This window comes from Neolamprologus brichardi, chromosome 20 (assembly GCF_056152115.1).
Source record: "Neolamprologus brichardi isolate AB-2024 chromosome 20, ASM5615211v1, whole genome shotgun sequence".
NCBI classification, from domain to species: domain Eukaryota; kingdom Metazoa; phylum Chordata; class Actinopteri; order Cichliformes; family Cichlidae; genus Neolamprologus; species Neolamprologus brichardi.
Genome location: NC_142123.1, coordinates 28,373,074 through 28,391,298, shown reverse-complemented (window position 1 = coordinate 28,391,298; position 18,225 = coordinate 28,373,074). Strand labels below are relative to the sequence as shown.

Genomic DNA, 18,225 nt, shown 5'->3' with positions numbered 1-18,225 from the left:
CACTCACGAGAGTGAAAACTTAGCCTTTGTTTTTTCGAGGGTAAAGTATCGATTGTGTGGGTGGGCAATCCACCTCTGGGCATCTAGCCACCTAGCTAGTCAGCAATTCAGCTGCTTATCCAGACCTATATCTGGGGCAGGCCGGGGGTGATTAGAGTCTATCCTTTACAGTACATGGAGATAAAAGGGGGAAAAAGAAAACACGTCAATGACCTCGTTTTATTTTCTGTTCTCGCACACTCCCTCCTCCCCCGTTAACATGTTTTAATTTTTTAAGATATAGGAGTCTACTTATGTAATCCAATTGCATAATTGCGCTTATCACCGTGTCTTTTTAATGGTTTACGGTGTATTGTTGTAATAGTACTTTTCAAAATTTCCTTTGGCATGGTGATGAATACAAAAATGTAAATTTTGTCCAATTTATTCATGTCACAAATGTGTAAAAGCTTTTTGTTCTTCTTTAGGTGATGTAATTGTGGACATTAATGGGGCATGCGTGCTGGGAAAGACTCATGCTGATGTCGTGCAGATGTTCCAATCTATCCCAGTCAATCAGTATGTGGACATGATCCTGTGTCGGGGCTACCCTCTGCCAGAGGACACCAGCAATAGCGAGGAGGCATCGAGCAACCTCAGTGCCTCTAAGGACACTTCTCCTTCCCCTTCGACACCACAAGACCTCAATTATACCAACGATGGAGCGACCCTTTCTCGGCAGACTGCGTCAGTGCCACCTATGACCAACGGAGGTCGCCACCACCATCCTCATCCCCATCAACACCACCACCTTCCACATGCCCTTAATCAAGAAGGGCCTGACCCTACTCTATTACAGCCGGAGCTGGTGAGTGTGCCCTTGGTGAAAGGCCCGGGAGGTTTTGGCTTTGCTATAGCGGATTGCCCCCTGGGACAAAAGGTAAAGATGATCCTGGACGCCCAGTGGTGCCGCGGCTTGTTGAAGGGTGATGTTATCAAGGAGATCAACAGGCAGAATGTCCAAACTTTGAGCCACTCGCAGGTGGTCGACATCCTCAAAGACCTGCCTGTGGGCAGTGAGGTCAACGTGCTGGTGCTTAGAGGAGGTGAGTCAGCAATGATGAAAGTTCACTTTGCTACTATTGTACTGTTGTCCACTGCTGCTGCAGGTAAGCCTGCAACACTGACATTATAGAAGGATATCACAGGTGGTGAGTTTACAGTACGTATGTTGTGACATCGCTGATGTCTATATTAATCTGCTGTTTAGACAAAATACAGGCGTTAGTGCTATTTAGACCCACGTTTCTGAAGTTACTTTAATCCTCACTCACCTTTACGCCACCTGTTCCATTTCTTTACCTTCTTTTGGCCAAAAGAAAACGCAGAGCGTAACAACAGAGTTGAACAGTCTGCTTCCATTTGTAAATAATTTCCTGCGAGAAAGTGAGACGTTGTCAAAAATATTTCAACTGTAGAAGAGGTGAGATTTAATGTAATGCACAATGTTTTAATTTAAAAATAACAGCACGCATTGTGGTGTTCAGTAGGTGTTGCTTGAATACACAGACTCTCCCAATGTTAAATAAAGCAATTTCACGCTCTGGTCTACACCAGCTCTGCATCATCCACCATGCACTTTCCCAAACAGGGAGGAAGTCATGCTTAGTCACATGATGAGCTATGCTAGGAAGGTGCAAATAGATGGCAGTTTTGGTGATTCACTTGCTGCCTGGAGAGAAAGTGAGAGGGGAGGCAGGAGTGATGGAGCACAGTGAATAATGATTGCCCTTCTTCTTACTTCATGCTTTCACAGATTCGAAGGGCTTGTTCCTTTATGCCTTTACTGCAGTGCAGTAGCCTAGATTCAAGAGATCAGTGTTGCACCCACATATCAGATGTGCACAGCTGGGGTCTACGTTGAGCTCCAGGGGGGTTGTAGTTTGTGTGTATGTGCGTATGCTGCTGTGCCAGCCTGATATGCATTTTTTAATTGCAGTGCATATGGAGGATTTGTGTGTTAATGTTTTAAAAAAGCAGATCATAGCTTTCCAGGACTAAAAGGAGTAGTGCCGCAGGGCTTCCCTCGGGTCACTCATGGACTGGGATTAGGTTAGGCTTTACTCCCAGCCGGCGGCTAGAACTTTCTTCTAATGACAGCAGAGCAGCGAGAAATGAAACAGGAAATTATTTGGCCTTGCTCCCCATACTGGATTTAAATCTGGAAATGAGACAAAGTGCCCTTCCCCATGGGTTGTGTTCTGAACTCAGTATCTGAGATATGATATGATCAGAGATTGTGAAAATGGAGATATTGCCAGTGAATTTTTACATAATATTGGAAATGGGGTGGGGGGGGTGAGACTAAATGTTTTTTTATTAAATCGATGCCAGTAATTGTCTTTATAATAAATTGATTTGATGAAAATTCAAATTTGAAAAGCTTCAGTGTTCATGCTGCTCTAGTAATGTAGCTAACAGCTGGCAGGTTTAAACCACAGAAATGCATGTTTTCCCAAGGCTTAAGGTCATCTGTCTCTCATCCCATAAACCATTCATGCAACTGGAGTCTACTGCCCCCTACTGGCTTACTTACACTCTGGTTCACATTCTGCTCTGTGACCACGACCATGTCAGAGAGAACAAAAACAAAAGCCAAATCTGAAACCTACGAGCAAGTTCACCGTGTGAGTCGGTGGAGAAGAAGGTGCAGATTCTGCATAAGAACCGAGAGAGGCTTTAGTGTTGAGATTCAACCACTTCAGGTCAAAAGTTCATTAGAGTGAAGAAAATGCAAAAATGCAACTCGTCCTTAAATAATTGAATCTGATGTAAGCAGATGTTGGCAGATGTTTGCTGTTGTGTTGTTAATGACGTCACTTTAATTCCCACTTCTGTCTCTCTGCTCACAGGTCAGACGTCTCCAGTGAAGTCTCTGAAACCAGTAAGTTTTCTGTCGGTTCAAATCCATTTTGTATGATGAAGAAAAAAAATAGACTCTGCTGCTAAAACTGCTGATGAATTATTAAAGCAGAAAACTTTTGTCTTGGTTACCCGCAAGCCCCAGCGTGTAAACGTGTGCGTGCTGTAGTAGCTGCTGTTAGATGCATCATTCGGGGAGCCCACATTAGCCAGGCTGTTATTTCTGGAACTGCATGTGGGTAAATATGCTGGCTTCTGGCAAACGGCAACTTAGCATCCCTCTGTGTATGGGTGTTTAAGATGATATGCCATGTTCAACAGCTTGTTCCTCTGCTACTCCTCCATGATGCACTCTTAAAATAGAGAGCGTTGGGGCACCGACAGGCTTACTCATACTGTTTTATTTGTTCAACGCATAATTATTCAGATCTGTGTGGATGTACTATTTTCTTTTCTTTCACTTTATGCCGGCGGAGTAGTTTGTCACTCTGGACAAGCTTTAATGATTTTTTCCCTCCATTAGCTACCTTCCTACTTTAGACATAAATCATTGCTATAGTATAGAATACCTTTTATTAAATAACCTGCAGACATAATACAATGATGCTGAACGCATTGGCAAAAAATATGTAATATATAATCCATTAGTTTAATGGATGATTGCCTTATAATGAGCTCGTGCTTTACCATCTTGTATATCACATTGCTTGTCTCTGTGTTGCAGTGCACAGGTCCCATGTCTCACGGAGTAGCCCAGCCTACTTCACACCAGGCACCTCATTCGGTGCCCCAACAAATGGTCCATCCGTTCCCTCAGCCCACGATGCAGCAGCAGAGGCAGGAGATGATCAGCAGCACAGAGACCCTAAGTCAGCCTGAGGCATCCCCCAATGCATCAACGTTCTCCTCCAGCACCCTGCGCTCAGCTTCACCCAAACCAGATGCATCTGAGCTCTACCTCAAGTCCAAGGCCATTCTGGACAGCAAGCGTAAGTACAAGAGTACTTATACTTACACAGTTTACAGTAGTAAACTTTACTACAGATGCAAATATTTATTCGATTCATTCATGTTTTTTAACGTATTTTTAGGATTAGTGAAATTAACAAGTTACCGGTGTCAGTGCTGATTCAAACTGCTACTTTGTGATTCATTATTACACAAAGAAATCAAATCCTCAGATGTGCAATTAAAACCAGCTTACAGTCTTTTGCAAATGCTAACACACTTGTTACTGAATTTCGGGGACACAGAAGCCAAATACGACACAAAAAGACACAAACATCTTACTGCAATCAAAATAATACAGTCAAAGCATGTTTGAATCAAATCTGTGCACATGCACCATTTGAATTACTTATAGACCACAAACACAGACAAAAAGATTCTGCCAGCTCCTGTTAGCGTCTGACATCTCATTAACATCGCTAGCAGTGCCATCTCTGGCTCGGCAAGAGGGAAAATATTGCTCTAGAGTTTTCAAAAACAGTTTAGATTGCTTAATCTCAGATTGCCTTGTGGTCAGCATGCGTTTTTCTTATGTATAGGTGTGTTGTTGCCCGTGTCAAGTATCTAGGTGTTTTCCTGATGGTCATGAGAGATTTCATTCATGCAGTTAATGAATATTTTTCATCAGTTTTTACCAATTCTCTTTTCTTTTCTCTGTGCAGCTCCCAATACAAAGGACCTGGATGTATTCATCAAAAGGAATCAGGAATCAGGCTTTGGCTTTAGAGTCCTTGGGGGCGAGGGACCAGATCAGCCAGTAAGTCAGAGGCCAGCATCCATTTAAAAGTACTGTTGGAGACCCTCAGTCATAAGAGCAGCAGACTGACACCAAGTTGAAGCTGAATTCTGTTGATTTAATATTAACTGAAAGTTTCTTTTCCCATCTCTGGGAATGGTATTATGAAAATACCAGCCAGTCTGTGTCATGAATCTCCCTCAGATGTCTCTTACACCATCTTACTTCCACAGGTATATATTGGTGCCATTGTGCCACTCGGTGCAGCAGAGAAGGACGGGCGCTTGCGGGCAGGGGATGAGCTACTTTGTATAGATGGCGTGCCAGTCAAGGGCAAATCCCACAAACAAGTGCTGGAGCTGATGACCAATGCTGCTCGTAATGGCCAAGTCATGCTTACAGTCCGCAGGAAACTAGCATACACAGGTTGGTCTGCTTCTGAATAATCAGCTCCGCATTCCTCTGAGGGCACAGAAAGCGTGGCTTCTTGCTCACTCCTTTGGCTTATATAGGTATGCTAGAGGAGAACCTTTGAGGGAAAGCTTTGATCTGGATTTCTTTTTCCATTAATCCTTTAAATTCGTTGTGGTAGATTTTCTCTGACTGAAATGAAGTTTGTCAAAAATGGACTTTTAAGATGCTACGCTATGCTGTAGTTTTCCTGAAAGGAAAAAGAAGGAATTTTAAGGACGGTTAATTTATTTTAATCACAGGAGGTGAATTCCAGGTTTCGTCTTGAATCAAAATGGGCATAAAGTGGAAACAAGAAAAGAAGATTATTTGCTCTCTGTTTATCTGTCAAGGATGATTGCAGTTGTGTGAAAAAGCACTGAAGATTAGATCAGCTGGTAGAGTTAAATCTCAAAGGATGGAAAAAATGCTGACTCTTCTTTCTTTTTTCTTTTTTTTTTAACTGCACATATCCTGCTGCATCCTGGCTGGTTTACCCCACCGATAGCCATTCCATGAATAGAACAAGCACTTTTTGAAATTACTACAGATTTGATGTATCACAACAACAGCTTTGATCACATTGCAAAAAATTAAGCATCAATCATGTGAGGGTTTAAGCTTTCAAAGCAGGGGGCTTAGAAAGCGATTCACTGATGCTGGCTTGCAAAACAGAGACTCAGCAAAACAAACATACAATGAAGAGAGATGGAGGTTGCTTAGCTTGTCTTATGAATAACAAATTGGAAAGGCCTTTTATCTCAACTGTAGAGCTGACGGTCTTTCATTTAATGTGGGTAAGGCATGCTGCAGAAAGGCTTCTTTGATAAAGCCCCTGCTTCTGCATTATTTACAGAAGGATCTCTGCAAGAGCAAATCAGAAAAATTTTGTCAAATAATTGTTATTGGGTTAAATTTATGTTAACTAAATCAGACTGCTCATACTTAACGTGTATTGGTAGAATCATTCTGAAATGTTAATATATCGCATCTTTTTTAATCAGTCCTAGAAATGAAGTCCAAATTTGCTACAATGCTATGCATTTGCTCCTCCGTGAATCGCAACCTTATCGTGGTGGAGGGGTTTGTGTGTCCCAGGGATCCCAGGGGCTATGTTGTCTGGGGGCTTTTGCCCCCTGGTAGGGTCTCCCATGGCAAATTGGTCCTGGGTGAGGGACCAGACAAAGAGCGATTCAGAAGACCCCTATGAAAAAAACACAGAGGGAACAGTTTACCCTGCCCGGGATAGGGTTACCGGGGCCCCGCCCTGGAGCCAGGCCCGGGGAGGGTGCCCGAGGGCGAGCGTCTGGTGGCCGGGCCTTAGTCCATGGGGCCCGGCCGGGCACAGCCCGAAGAGGAGACATGGGCCCATCCTCCCGCAGGCCCACCACCCGCAGGAGGCGCCATAGGGGTCGGGTGCATTGTGTGTCGGGTGGCGGCCAGGAGCGGAGGCCCTGGCGGACTGACCCCCGGCTGCCAAGACTGGCAATAGGGACATGGAATGTCACCTCTCTGGTGGGGAAGGAGCCTGAGTTAGTGCGTGAGGTTGAGAGGTACCGGCTAGATATAGTCGGGCTCACCTCTACGCACGGCTTGGGCTCTGGAACCAGTCTCCTGGAGAGGGGCTGGACTCTGTCTCAGTCTGGAGTTGCCTCTGGTGAGAGGCGGCGGGCTGGGGTGGGTATTCTAATATCCCCTCGGCTTGCTGCCGGTACGTTGGGGTTTTTCCCGGTGGACGAGAGGGTTTGTTCCCTGCGCCTTAGGGTCGGGGAACGGGTCCTGACTGTCATCTGCGCTTATGCGCCGAGTGGCAGTTCGGAGTACCCAGCCTTCTTAGAGTCCCTGGGGGGGGTGCTGGAAGGTGCTCCACCTGGAGACTCTGTTGTCCTACTGGGAGACTTCAATGCTCACGTGGGTAACGACAGCGAGACCTGGAGGGGCGTGATTGGGAGGAACGGCCTCCCTGATCTGAACCCGAGCGGTGCTTTGTTATTGGACTTCTGTGCTAATCACAGTTTGGCCATAACGAACACCTTGTTCGAACATAAGAGTGTCCATAAGTGCACGTGGCACCAGGACGCTCTAGGCCGTAGGTCGATGATCGATTTTGTAATCGTATCACCAGACCTGCGACCATATGTTCTGGACACTCGGGTAAAGAGAGGGGCTGAGCTGTCAACTGATCACCACCTGGTGGTGAGTTGGATCAGGTGGCGGGGGAGGACGCTGGACAGACCTGGTGCACCTAAACGCGTAGTGAGGGTGTGCTGGGAACGACTAGCAGAGGCCCCAGTCCGCGAGATCTTCAACGCACACCTCCGGCAGAGCTTCAACAGCATTCCGAGGGAGGCGGGGGACATCGAGTCCGAATGGACCATGTTCAGCGCCTCCATTGCCGAAGCTGCTGCATTGAGCTGCGGCCGCAAGGTGGTTGGTGCCTGCCGTGGTGGTAATCCCCGAACCAAATGGTGGACACCAGAGGTGAAGGGAGCCACCAGGCTGAAGAAGGAGTCCTATCGGGCTTGGTTAGCCTGTGGGACTCTGGAGGCAGCCGACAGGTATCGACAGGCCAAGCGGAATGCGGCTCGGGCAGTGGCTGAAGCAAAAACTCGGGTGTGGGAGGAGTTCGGAGAGGCCATGGAAAAAGACTTTCGGACTGCCTCGAAGAGGTTCTGGCAAACCGTCAGGCGTCTCAGGAGGGGAAAGCGGTGCTCTACCTGCACTGTGTATAGTGCTGGCGGAGCGCTGCTGACGTCGACTGAGAAAATTGTCAGGCGGTGGAAGGAATACTTCGAGGACCTCCTTAATCCCACTGACGCGTCTTCCAAGGAGGAAGCAGAGTCTGGGGATGAGGGGAATGACCCGCCAATTTCTGGGGGCGAGGTCACTGAGGCAGTTAAACAACTCCTTGGTGGCAGAGCCCCTGGTGTTGATGAGGTCCGCCCCGAGTTCCTGAAGGCTCTGGACGTTGTAGGGCTGTCCTGGTTGACACGCCTCTGCAATGTTGCGTGGAGATCAGGGGCAGTACCCGTGGATTGGCAGACCGGGGTGGTGGTCCCCATCTTTAAGAAGGGGGACCGGAGGGTGTGTTCCAACTACAGGGGGATCACACTCCTCAGCCTCCCCGGGAAAGTCTATGCCAGGGTGCTGGAAAGGAGAGTTCGTCCGCTAGTCGAACCTCTGATGCAGGAGGAACAATGCGGTTTTCGTCCTGGTCGCGGAACACTGGACCAGCTCTTCATCCTCTCGAGGATACTTGAGGGTGCATGGGAGTTTGCCCAACCAGTCTACATGTGTTTTGTGGACTTGGAGAAGGCATTCGACCGTGTCCCTCGGGGTGTCCTGTGGGAGGTGTTGCGGGAGTATGGGGTGTCTGGCCCATTGCTACGGGCCATTCTATCCCTATACAACCGTTGCAAGAGCTTGGTTCGCATTGCCGGCAATAAGTCGGACTCGTTCCCGGTGGGTGATGGGCTCCGCCAGGGCTGCCCTTTGTCACCGGTTCTGTTCATTTATGGACAGGATTTCTAGGCGCAGCCAAGTGGCGGAGGGCTTTCGCTTTGGTGGCCTCAGGATCTCATCTCTGATCTTTGCGGATGATGTGGTTCTGTTGGCTTCATCGGGTGAGGGCCTCCAGCTCGCACTGGAGCGGTTCGCAGCCGAGTGTGACGCAGCGGGAATGAGGATCAGCACCTCCAAATCTGAGGCCATGGTTCTCAGCCGGAAAAGGGTGGAGTGCCCACTCCGGGTCGGGGATGAGGTCCTGCCCCAAGTGGAGGAGTTCAAGTATCTCGGGGTCTTGTTCGCGAGTGATGGGAGAAGGGAGCCGGAGATCGACAGACGGATTGGGGCTGCAGCTGCAGTAATGCAGACGCTGCACCGGTCCGTCGTGGTGAAGAGGGAGCTGAGTGTAAAAGCGAAGCTCTCAATTTACCGGTCGATCTACGTCCCTACCCTCACCTATGGCCACGAGCTGTGGGTAGTGACCGAAAGGACGAGATCGCGGATACAAGCGGCGGAAATGAGCTTCCTCCGAAGGGTGGCTGGCATCTCCCTTAGAGATAGGGTGAGAAGTTCGGCCATCCGGGAGGGGCTCAGAGTAGAGCCGCTGCTGCTCCACATCGAAAGGAGCCAGCTGAGGTGGTTTGGGCATCTGGTAAGGATGCCCCCTGGGCGCCTCCTGGGTGAGGTGTTCCAGGCATGTCCCACCGGGAGGAGGCCCCGGGGCAGACCCAGGACACGCTGGAGAGATTATATCTCTCGGCTGGCCTGGGAACGCCTTGGTGTTCCCCCGGATGAGCTGGAGGAGGTGGCTGGGGAGAGGGAGGTCTGGGCCTCTTTGCTTAGGCTGCTGCCCCCGCGACCCGGCCCCGGATAAAGCGGATGAAGATGGATGGATGGATGGATGGATGCTATGCATTTGTGTTTTAAAATTTTTGTACCGTTTTTTTTTTTTTTGTTTGTTTGTTTTTTAAAGATGGTGGAGGAGAAGATGACAACAACCAGCAGCCGCAGCAGGTTGCATCTGCTTTGGTCAACAGCTCTCCCAAGATGCCTCGTACCGAAGCACCAAGCGTCATCCAGCCTGCTCAGCCCACCCGTCCTGAACGCTTTGATGTTACTCTGCAGCGCAAAGACAACGAAGGCTTTGGCTTTGTCATCCTCACGTCAAAGAACAAGCCCCCACCTGGAGGTTAGAAATAAATAAAATCAATAAATCCTTAAAAATGAAATCCTATATTGTCTTTTTACTTTTTGGAACATTGCGAAATCTTTTAAACATCAAACACATTTCCAGCAAAATCTGTTACTTATTGACATTTAGTTATGCTAGTGGAGAACATGTAGGGAGGGAAACGTTAAAGTCATTTTTGGAAGGATTGTCCTGAAATAATCGCAAACAATAAATTCCCTTTTCAGATGAATAAGAAATAGGGATGCAACGATACCAATTTTTTCAAACCGATACGATACCGATACTTGGATCTGAGTACTTGCCTATATAGAGTACAAAAACCGATACTTCTACCACACACACACACACACACACACAAATGCAGACAAGTTTTATTTTATTCTCTGCTGATAAAAAATAAAATCTTAATAAAAATGACCACAAAAAGATTTCAAGTGAAAAATAAGCACTTCTGTTAAATTATTGCGGAGTCTCCACATTGTAATTTAACAAAATATCACTGAACTATTGGCACTGTCCCGAGCTTTCAGAATAATAAATAAACACTTCTGTTTATTTATTATATTTCATATCGAAGCTCGAGTATGCTGAGAAGACGGTGCAATCCTATGTTTTCCACGACCGGCATTGGCTGGTCATCCAGAGCGATAAAATCAGTCAGAGCCTCTGTTATTTTAACTGCCCGTGGATTTTCTCTTGACATTTTTCATCGCTTTTCCAAAACCTGAGTTAAAGTTGGCTGTTCCGGTCCACACTGCTGACATTTTGTTTAGCCTAGCTACAGCAGCCTCCAGTTTCTCTTTTTTATCTGGAGCCGCCAGTCTCACTCGCCTAACCCTGTGCCTGTTTAGCGCGGGATGTCCCCCTAGTGGCCAATCTAAAACACTACAACAGAAATGACAAGCCACCCTCTGATTAATGAAATAAGTTAGTATCGGTTCATGGTATCGGTTAACTTTTACGAGTATGAGTACGCACACATTTTACAGTATCGGCCCCGATACCAGTATCGGTATCGGTGCATCCCTAATAAGAAATGCTATTTTCATACTGTTAATATTCTAATACTTCTAAAGCTGATGGCACAAATTGTTAATCTTAGCTATTCTCTGTAAAGAGCTTATTGGGTACGTGCGCAACTAAGACTGAGTGTAGCATAAGTCATAAACTGATATGTTAGCATATGCGTAATGCTTTTACATGATGTGCAGGACATCACATAAAGGCATTACGTGTTCTTACTTAAAGTTTGGTCTCTAAATTTTGGGCTTATAGACTTGCATAAACATCCCACACTGCATTTTGTCATTTCTCTGATTTGCTCTCTTCCAGTTATACCTCACAAAATTGGTCGTATTATTGAAGGCAGCCCTACAGACCGTATAGGTCAAATGAAGGTGGGAGACCGTATTTCTGCTGTCAACGGCCGCTCCATCATGGAGCTTTCACACAACGATATTGTTCAACTCATCAAGGATGCTGGAAACATCGTCACTCTTACTGTTGTGCCTGAAGATGGTGAGTTGACACAGACGAGGTCACAGTGCTGCCGCGCTGTTCTTTTGTCATTGTTTGCTTTGTTTTTTAACTGTATTTTCCGGGAATACGATCACGAGGAATCTTGGCACACCTTTACTTTTACAGACAGTGCTCCTCCGTCTGGAACAAATTCAGCCAAGCAGAGCCCTTCGGCACAACACAGAGCTGTAGGCCAACAGCCTCCCAGCTACCAAGACAGGTAAACGATTATACACGCATACTCCCACACAAGCTCGAGCATCCACACAGGCTTGCCAGTATTCCCCTTTGAAATACTAAGTCCACTGGAGACAATCTAATACAGGTTCTGCCATTTGAACCATAAATTAGCCCCAATCCTCTCAAAGCGCCTTCGGTTTTGTGCTGCAATGTGGCCCATTACTATCTCTTGTGCCTCACACACTCCTTGTTATCCAAAAAGACAGAAAATCCCCCTATGGTCACCCTTTGGATGGTGAAGCAAAGGAAAAGAGACAGATTAATAGGGAGTCTTGCTTCCCCTTTGATCTTTCTTTTTAAACAAGGCCACCTGTGACAGACTTTTTAATCCCACTGCCACAGAAATTTGCCACCATCATTTCTCGCCCACGTCCGCTCACTGCCCATCAGCATGCATTCATATTCTCCACATTTAGCCCCCCGTCCAGTCCTCAGCCTCTTCCTCTCCGCTTAATCACCAACATGCCTTGGGTCACACTAGGCTCAGATATGAGCTGAAGCTCTCAGCTCGGTGGCATAAAGTGTGCAAACTCTTCTGAAAGCTAGAGCTGGTAAGAATTCCTACGCTCTTTATATAGTGCGTCAGCACAGCGAAGTTCTCACAAAGGCATTGTAATGAGCTCTGCGAAGCATTAAAGTATGCCCCCTTATCTATCACTGAAATGTAAAAGCAACATGGTTCTTTGAAGAATTTACATTTCTCTGCGTGTTGCATAATGAAGCCAACAAAAAGAGGCTCACGCTGCTGTAATGAAGGAGGAGCAATGTGTGGATCTCACACTGGACACAGCAGAGAGGGAACAGAATTAGACTCCTTTTCTCCTTTTATGTTTTTGCTCTCTGATTCTATATTTAAAATAGGATATGATTAAAAACATTGTTACTAATATTACATTTGAATAAGCTGGTGGTACAGGCATGTATGTACGAGAGCACCGAACACATGCATTTTATGGGTTTTCATTAGAATTAGATTTTTGAGGCCAGTGTTGATATTTTAGTGTGTCTGTGTATATGTGTGTGTGATTTTTAGTGATTTAAAATCCTGATATTCTGATATATTTTCGATTTATTCTTTTTTCCTTTCAGACACATGAGGCATAAACAGATTTCCCTGATATTTGTTACGTTATTTATTTACTTGTTTATGCCCTGCCCAGTTTGCTTGGATCAGTTGTGTTTGTGGCATTTCAAGCATGTTGGTTGCCAGAGTGCCCTCTGATAGACGCGCAATGTCAACACTCATAAGATGGCTAAAGGGTGTTTCTTCTTTTCTTTTTTAGTTTTCATTTATTGGCCTTTATAAATGCCAGTGGATTAGCAAACAGCTAATACTCGTCTAGTTTACCTGGGTTATACAAAGGGCTGTGTTTCCCTCACTATTAAACTGCCACCATAGTTGCTTCTTATTATATTTGGTAGGAATATTGCGCATAACATATCACAGTCTACCTCGTCAGAATAACCATTTACTGACTCAAATTTTCATAATAAACGACGTCTATTTCATGTCTTTGAAATATTGTTTTCTAAATATAGTAAATATTTAGTGTCATATTATAGTAAATTACACTGTAATGCATCTTCTCTGGGGTAGGAATGGTGACTCCGAGGCTAAGAATCATCTTTCACCAAGAGATGGGACAGGAACTCTCATTCCATCGGGCCCTAAGCAGGTGAGGCCGATGCTTGATGTTTATATTTCCCCAGTTGTAGTATTTTATGTTTGTAATATTGTCATTCTGCCCTGGTGTCAATTGATCCCCAGAAACTCTTGATCGTGATGTATATCAACCAAGTAATAGATTTTCCAGATTCATTCCCACCTCAGGAATGATTTTGCATCAATTGCTTCAGTCTTAAAAGCTCGCAATCTTTCTTGTGAACAACAGGGCTGCTTTGTGGTGGAGCTGGAACGCAGCCAGAGAGGCTTCGGCTTCAGCCTGAGAGGAGGGAAAGAGTATAACATGGGGCTGTTCATTCTTCGACTGGCCGAGGAGGGACCCGCTCTTAAAGATGGCAGGATACACGTATGTTTTCTTTGTCCGCTTTATTGAAGTGCAGTAGTTCCTAATCAAAGCTTTATTGAGTTTCTCACAGAGCACTGTACCTCGGGCAAAATGAGCCCTAGCAGTGGAAAAGTTCATGTTAATCGATTTTTTTTTCTTTTATTATTATTTGTCAGGTTGGAGATCAAATAGTGGAGATCAATGGCGAGGCCACACAGGGCATTACACACACTCGGGCAATTGAGCTGATCCAAGCAGGAGGCAATAAAGTTCATCTACTTCTCCGACCTGGCCAGGGCTTGGTCCCGGATCACAGTGAGTTATTGCAGAGCACTGCGTGCATGTTGTCGCCGCTGCATATAGATCTACTTAATAGCTTATTAGTCATACATATAGAGAAGCTTTTGTATGGATATGCTAGATAGCAGGGTGCCGAGTTTCCTTTTTCTCATGCATGTGTTGCAAGCTTTCTTGACTTTTCTCTCTTCTCATTCTGTTTTACTACTGCTATTTGGATCTGCCTTTATCTGCCTTGCTTTCTCTGTTTTCTGCTCTAGCACGGCTGTCTATTTCTACTTTTATCTCTTCCTTCTATAGGTCTGAACTCTTCTTCCACCCTGTGCTTCTACATGAAACCAGAGCATCACTAAAGGCCTCACTGCTTTTCTTGGTCTGTCCCTAATAACATTGGTAATCCTTGTACTCCACCTACTTTTGTCTTAGAACTCTCCTTTCAGAGTGATTTAACTCCCAAATTAAAGTGTTATTCTCTATCCACTATGTCATCCCCCATGATCAGCCTGAATAGATCAGTTCGTTGTAGCTCAGTAATCACCTAATGTATTACAGCATAACCAGACTATCCAGAGGGCTGAACTAAAGCAGTGAGTCCTAGAAGAACAAACAGGCCTGCAGGAGCATTGGAAGGCTTCTGAGCCCCACGGGTTATTTTTTAAGGGTATTACAAAACAAGATGCCACTGAACACTCACTGCGTCCTTAGTTTGAGTGAAGATGGAGGCCTGGAGGGAAGTTCTTAACCAGATATTGATCAGCGAGTGGAAAAGTGGTAAAAAGGATCTGTGTTTATTCACTGGCATCAATCTTTCAATCCGAAGACCAAATTATTTGAATGAATTTCTCTGAGTTGTTGCTCTTAGAAATCCAAAAGCTCATTTCAGCACCTCTAAGTCCATCACGCTCCCTTTTCTCTCTCTGTTTTTTTTTCTGCTGCATATATCTGCTCTCAACTACAGCTGTGCAGTTCTTATCAGCTCTGGGGAAAATTGAAACGTCAGTGCTGAGTGAACTCTAGCACCTTTTCATTGATAGCTACGTCGTCAGCTGATACACATCTCAAACAAGGCAAATATATTAGAGGGGGCTATTACAAAGGACTATTACAGAAAGTGTGGTAGACGGAAAAAATCTTTTTTTTCCAAAAACTGAGCATATCGCGCTTCTATTGTATGACTTATTTAATCATCTTTAATCTTTGTTGAATGTGCGAAAATATCTCGTTATGATTTTTTTTTTTTTTTAGCTTCTGCAGTTTCTTTGCTTTCACATGGCAGTTTCTTTGCTTAGCTCAAACTTTTTTTTCTTACTATCTGCTGCTTGCTTCGTAGGTTCAAAGGACAAAGTAACCATTCCAACCTCAAGCTTTCCCAGATTCTCTGTATCTGACGGGCAGTCATCTCCAGCTTCTCCATCCTCTGTCTCCCTCTCTACCTCTGAACTTTCCCCATCCTCACCCAAAATATCTGCCCCTGATGAGTTCCCTGGGGGTGACGGCATAGAACGTGGGTCCCCTGGTGCTGCGAGGGAGCATGGTAGGCAGGCTAACAAACCAAGAGGACAGCAGATCTCTGACCCTAACCATAAGCGCACCACCAGCCCAAGCACCCAGACCAATAAAACAAGCAGGAGCGACTCCGCAAGTGGTAGCCCCAAAAGAGCCACTGAAGGCCAAAGGGAGCACGTAGATCGCTCCCAGAGCCCTCGAAAAACAGACCAAGGCCACAGCGGATCCCTGGAGGACATGAGCAAGGACAGAAAAGCCCAGGGACAGAGAGGCTCCAAGTGGGAACGTGACCCTGCCGTGCCTTTGAGCAACCTGGAGGAGCCTCACAGCCCCAGGCGCCCAGCTGGCCAAAAGCCCAATATTGCCTCTGGAGAAGAGAAGGACCTGAGGTACAAACAGACTGATTCAGCTTACTGGCAGGAAAGAGGAGCTACAGAGAGTGGAGACAAAACCTGGGGAACCACTGATTACTACAGAAAGGCAAAGAGGGCTGAGCAAGAGGCACTGGCCCAAAAATCCAACTCCCAAGCATACAGGGAGAGGGTGGGGTCAGACGCTGATGGTGGCACACTGAGCCGAAAGACCGGAAGAGACAAACGGGACAAGGAGCATCGAGATGGCAAGTACCACGGTTCAACTGAAGAAGTGAATAAAAAGGACCCACGAGGTTCAAACAGTAGCATCCCAGACCCCAGCTGCAATGGGAACACTACCAGCAAGAAGGGTCCCATCACCCCGGGCCCGTGGAAAGTTCCCAGTTCTGCCAAGATCCAGTCCCGAGTGGACACCACATATGCAGATATCTGAAACCCTGCCGGGACTCTGCATATATAAAGAAAAGGCTGAGCCACAAACATGAATTCAGAATTGAAGGATTATTTTTTTTCAGACATGTCTGACATAGCAGATCACTGTGCGACCAGCAACATAGCTTCTCATTGCTCCTGATTATTATTTTTTCCTCCAACCAGTTTGCCTACATCAGTTTGCATCAAGCTGCTGATATCTGATCCGACACATGTTGTACCTACATGAGAATTTGTACTGTATAATGATGTGTAAGCATGTGTGTAACACATGGATTCTGAGTGTGGTATTTGGAAGTAACAATGACGTCTATTTTGTGCCAATCAGAGACTCCGGTAATATAAAGAAGCTGCTCCTAATTGCACTCACTGTGAGACTGTTTGTGGGGTTTTTGGGATAAACTGCTCTCCTCCCCACCACGATGAAGGATCCAGATTTTTTGTTTGTTTGTTTGTTTTGGGGTTTTTTTATTACGTGTGTCACGTTTGAAGGTTTAAAGGCATACACATGCACTCACAGCTTTTCTTCCAGGTGAGACTAACTCACTGTTGCTGTCACAAATGGATGTTTTCAAAACGGAGACTTGTGATTTTCTCTGATCGCCGTCTTAAAAGCGAAACTGTCTCGTAAGTCCTTTATGGTTTGTTTTTTGAGACCGACTAGAGTCGTGAATCGTCTGCGTGACTGCATTCATACACGCGAAGACATGAATCCCCTTAGCATATCAGAGAACGGAAAGACTACCCTGGAGCTTTATATGCATAAATCAGCAGACCAGATACTTGTGGTTATAGTTCTAATGTTTGTTATATGTGTGTTAATGAAAATAAAGCATAATGTAATTTATTGAAATTAAATGTACACAGAACAGTTAGTACACATAATTTCACTTTTCACGTGGAAATGGAACGTGTAGATAAGCATCTCCATCTAAAAGAATACATTCAAAGACTGCAGTTTATGCATCTAATTTCATTCAAGCCTGATTCATAAAGTTGCTGACTGTTCACAGCTCTGTATTTTAGGTCCTCTGCCTGCGTGTACGTATACAAGCTGACTTGTAGGCCTGTGTATTTTAAATATCACTGTAGCATCGACTATACTGAAAATGAAACATATCTCATTTAACAAAGTGGTTACACATATATCGACTCATATTATACATGAATTGAATTAACAGAGGCTGACTGTAAGAAGTGAGACATCTGGCTTTTAACTTACTAAAAACATTAGAAGATATGTGTTTTTGTTAACCATAAATATAGGCACAAAAACAGATGGTTCCAACACAAATATCTATTTTTGATCATTATTTTGAGTACAGGACCCCCATGATTTAAGTAGTATAGTATTAATATTATGCTCCATTATAGGCCAGATGCCTGAAGAATTCACCAAATGTCACCTTTTGGTGATTGAACATATAGTGCATGAAATTGGCAGTACCATTTCTTTAGGAGTCTGGCTTGAAATTACAATCAAGGTTTGTCAACTTTATTTTTTTTTAAGAAATTCAGTGTAATAAAAAAGTTATTGGGATATGTTGCCCTGCTCTAAAATGAAAATGTAGCATCGTTCCAATGTTTCTCCTGTGGAGTAGAGACACCTAGTGGTTTATACACTGCTGTTCACAAGCAAATGATTGCTTGAACCCAACCCATAAGGATGTGAAGCAGTAATACATGCATCTGTGGGTCTGTAAGACCACTGCTTAATTTATTGTCCACTTTATTGTGACTATGATGCGATACTGTATTAATTACTGTTCATGCCATTACCATGTATGATACTGTGGCCTTGTATTGCTCCAACATATATACATATATATATAAATATATAAAAAAAAAACTTTTAGTTTTACATCATGGTAGTTGTAAATGTTTATAAATTGTACAGCACCTGTATAAATATTTGCCTTCATGCAGGAAAAAAAATCCTCTCTAAATTGTTTCATTATTTTTTTAAGGGAAGGGAACTGAGAGGAAATGCTATAAAGTGGTTCAAAAGAAATAATAATAATCTGGTCATGGCATTTTGTTCATGCACTGATAAATAAA

At 44.9% G+C, this 18,225-nt stretch overlaps 1 protein-coding gene across 4 annotated transcripts in view; it reads left to right on the top strand.

Moving 5' to 3' along the window:
• magi3a (membrane associated guanylate kinase, WW and PDZ domain containing 3a) overlaps positions 1-18,220 on the top strand; it is a 114,342-nt gene extending 96,122 nt beyond the window's left edge. Inside the window, exons 10-22 of one of the 4 annotated variants that reach the window (XM_087833342.1) lie at positions 468-1,085; positions 2,892-2,923; positions 3,626-3,890; positions 4,572-4,666; positions 4,879-5,071; positions 9,573-9,788; positions 11,124-11,309; positions 11,436-11,529; positions 13,147-13,225; positions 13,442-13,579; positions 13,735-13,873; positions 14,156-14,228; positions 15,186-15,293. In XM_087833342.1, coding sequence (XP_087689468.1) covers positions 468-1,085; positions 2,892-2,923; positions 3,626-3,890; positions 4,572-4,666; positions 4,879-5,071; positions 9,573-9,788; positions 11,124-11,309; positions 11,436-11,529; positions 13,147-13,225; positions 13,442-13,579; positions 13,735-13,873; positions 14,156-14,208 — 2,108 coding nt within the window. In that variant the 3' untranslated portion in view covers positions 14,209-14,228; positions 15,186-15,293. Of the gene's footprint in view, positions 1-467; positions 1,086-2,891; positions 2,924-3,625; positions 3,891-4,571; positions 4,667-4,878; positions 5,072-9,572; positions 9,789-11,123; positions 11,310-11,435; positions 11,530-13,146; positions 13,226-13,441; positions 13,580-13,734; positions 13,874-14,155; positions 15,124-15,185 lie in introns of those variants that run through there. The other 3 variants (XM_087833341.1, XM_087833339.1, XM_087833340.1) reach the window with 3 other exon arrangements.
• The last annotated feature ends 5 nt before the right edge of the window (positions 18,221-18,225 follow it).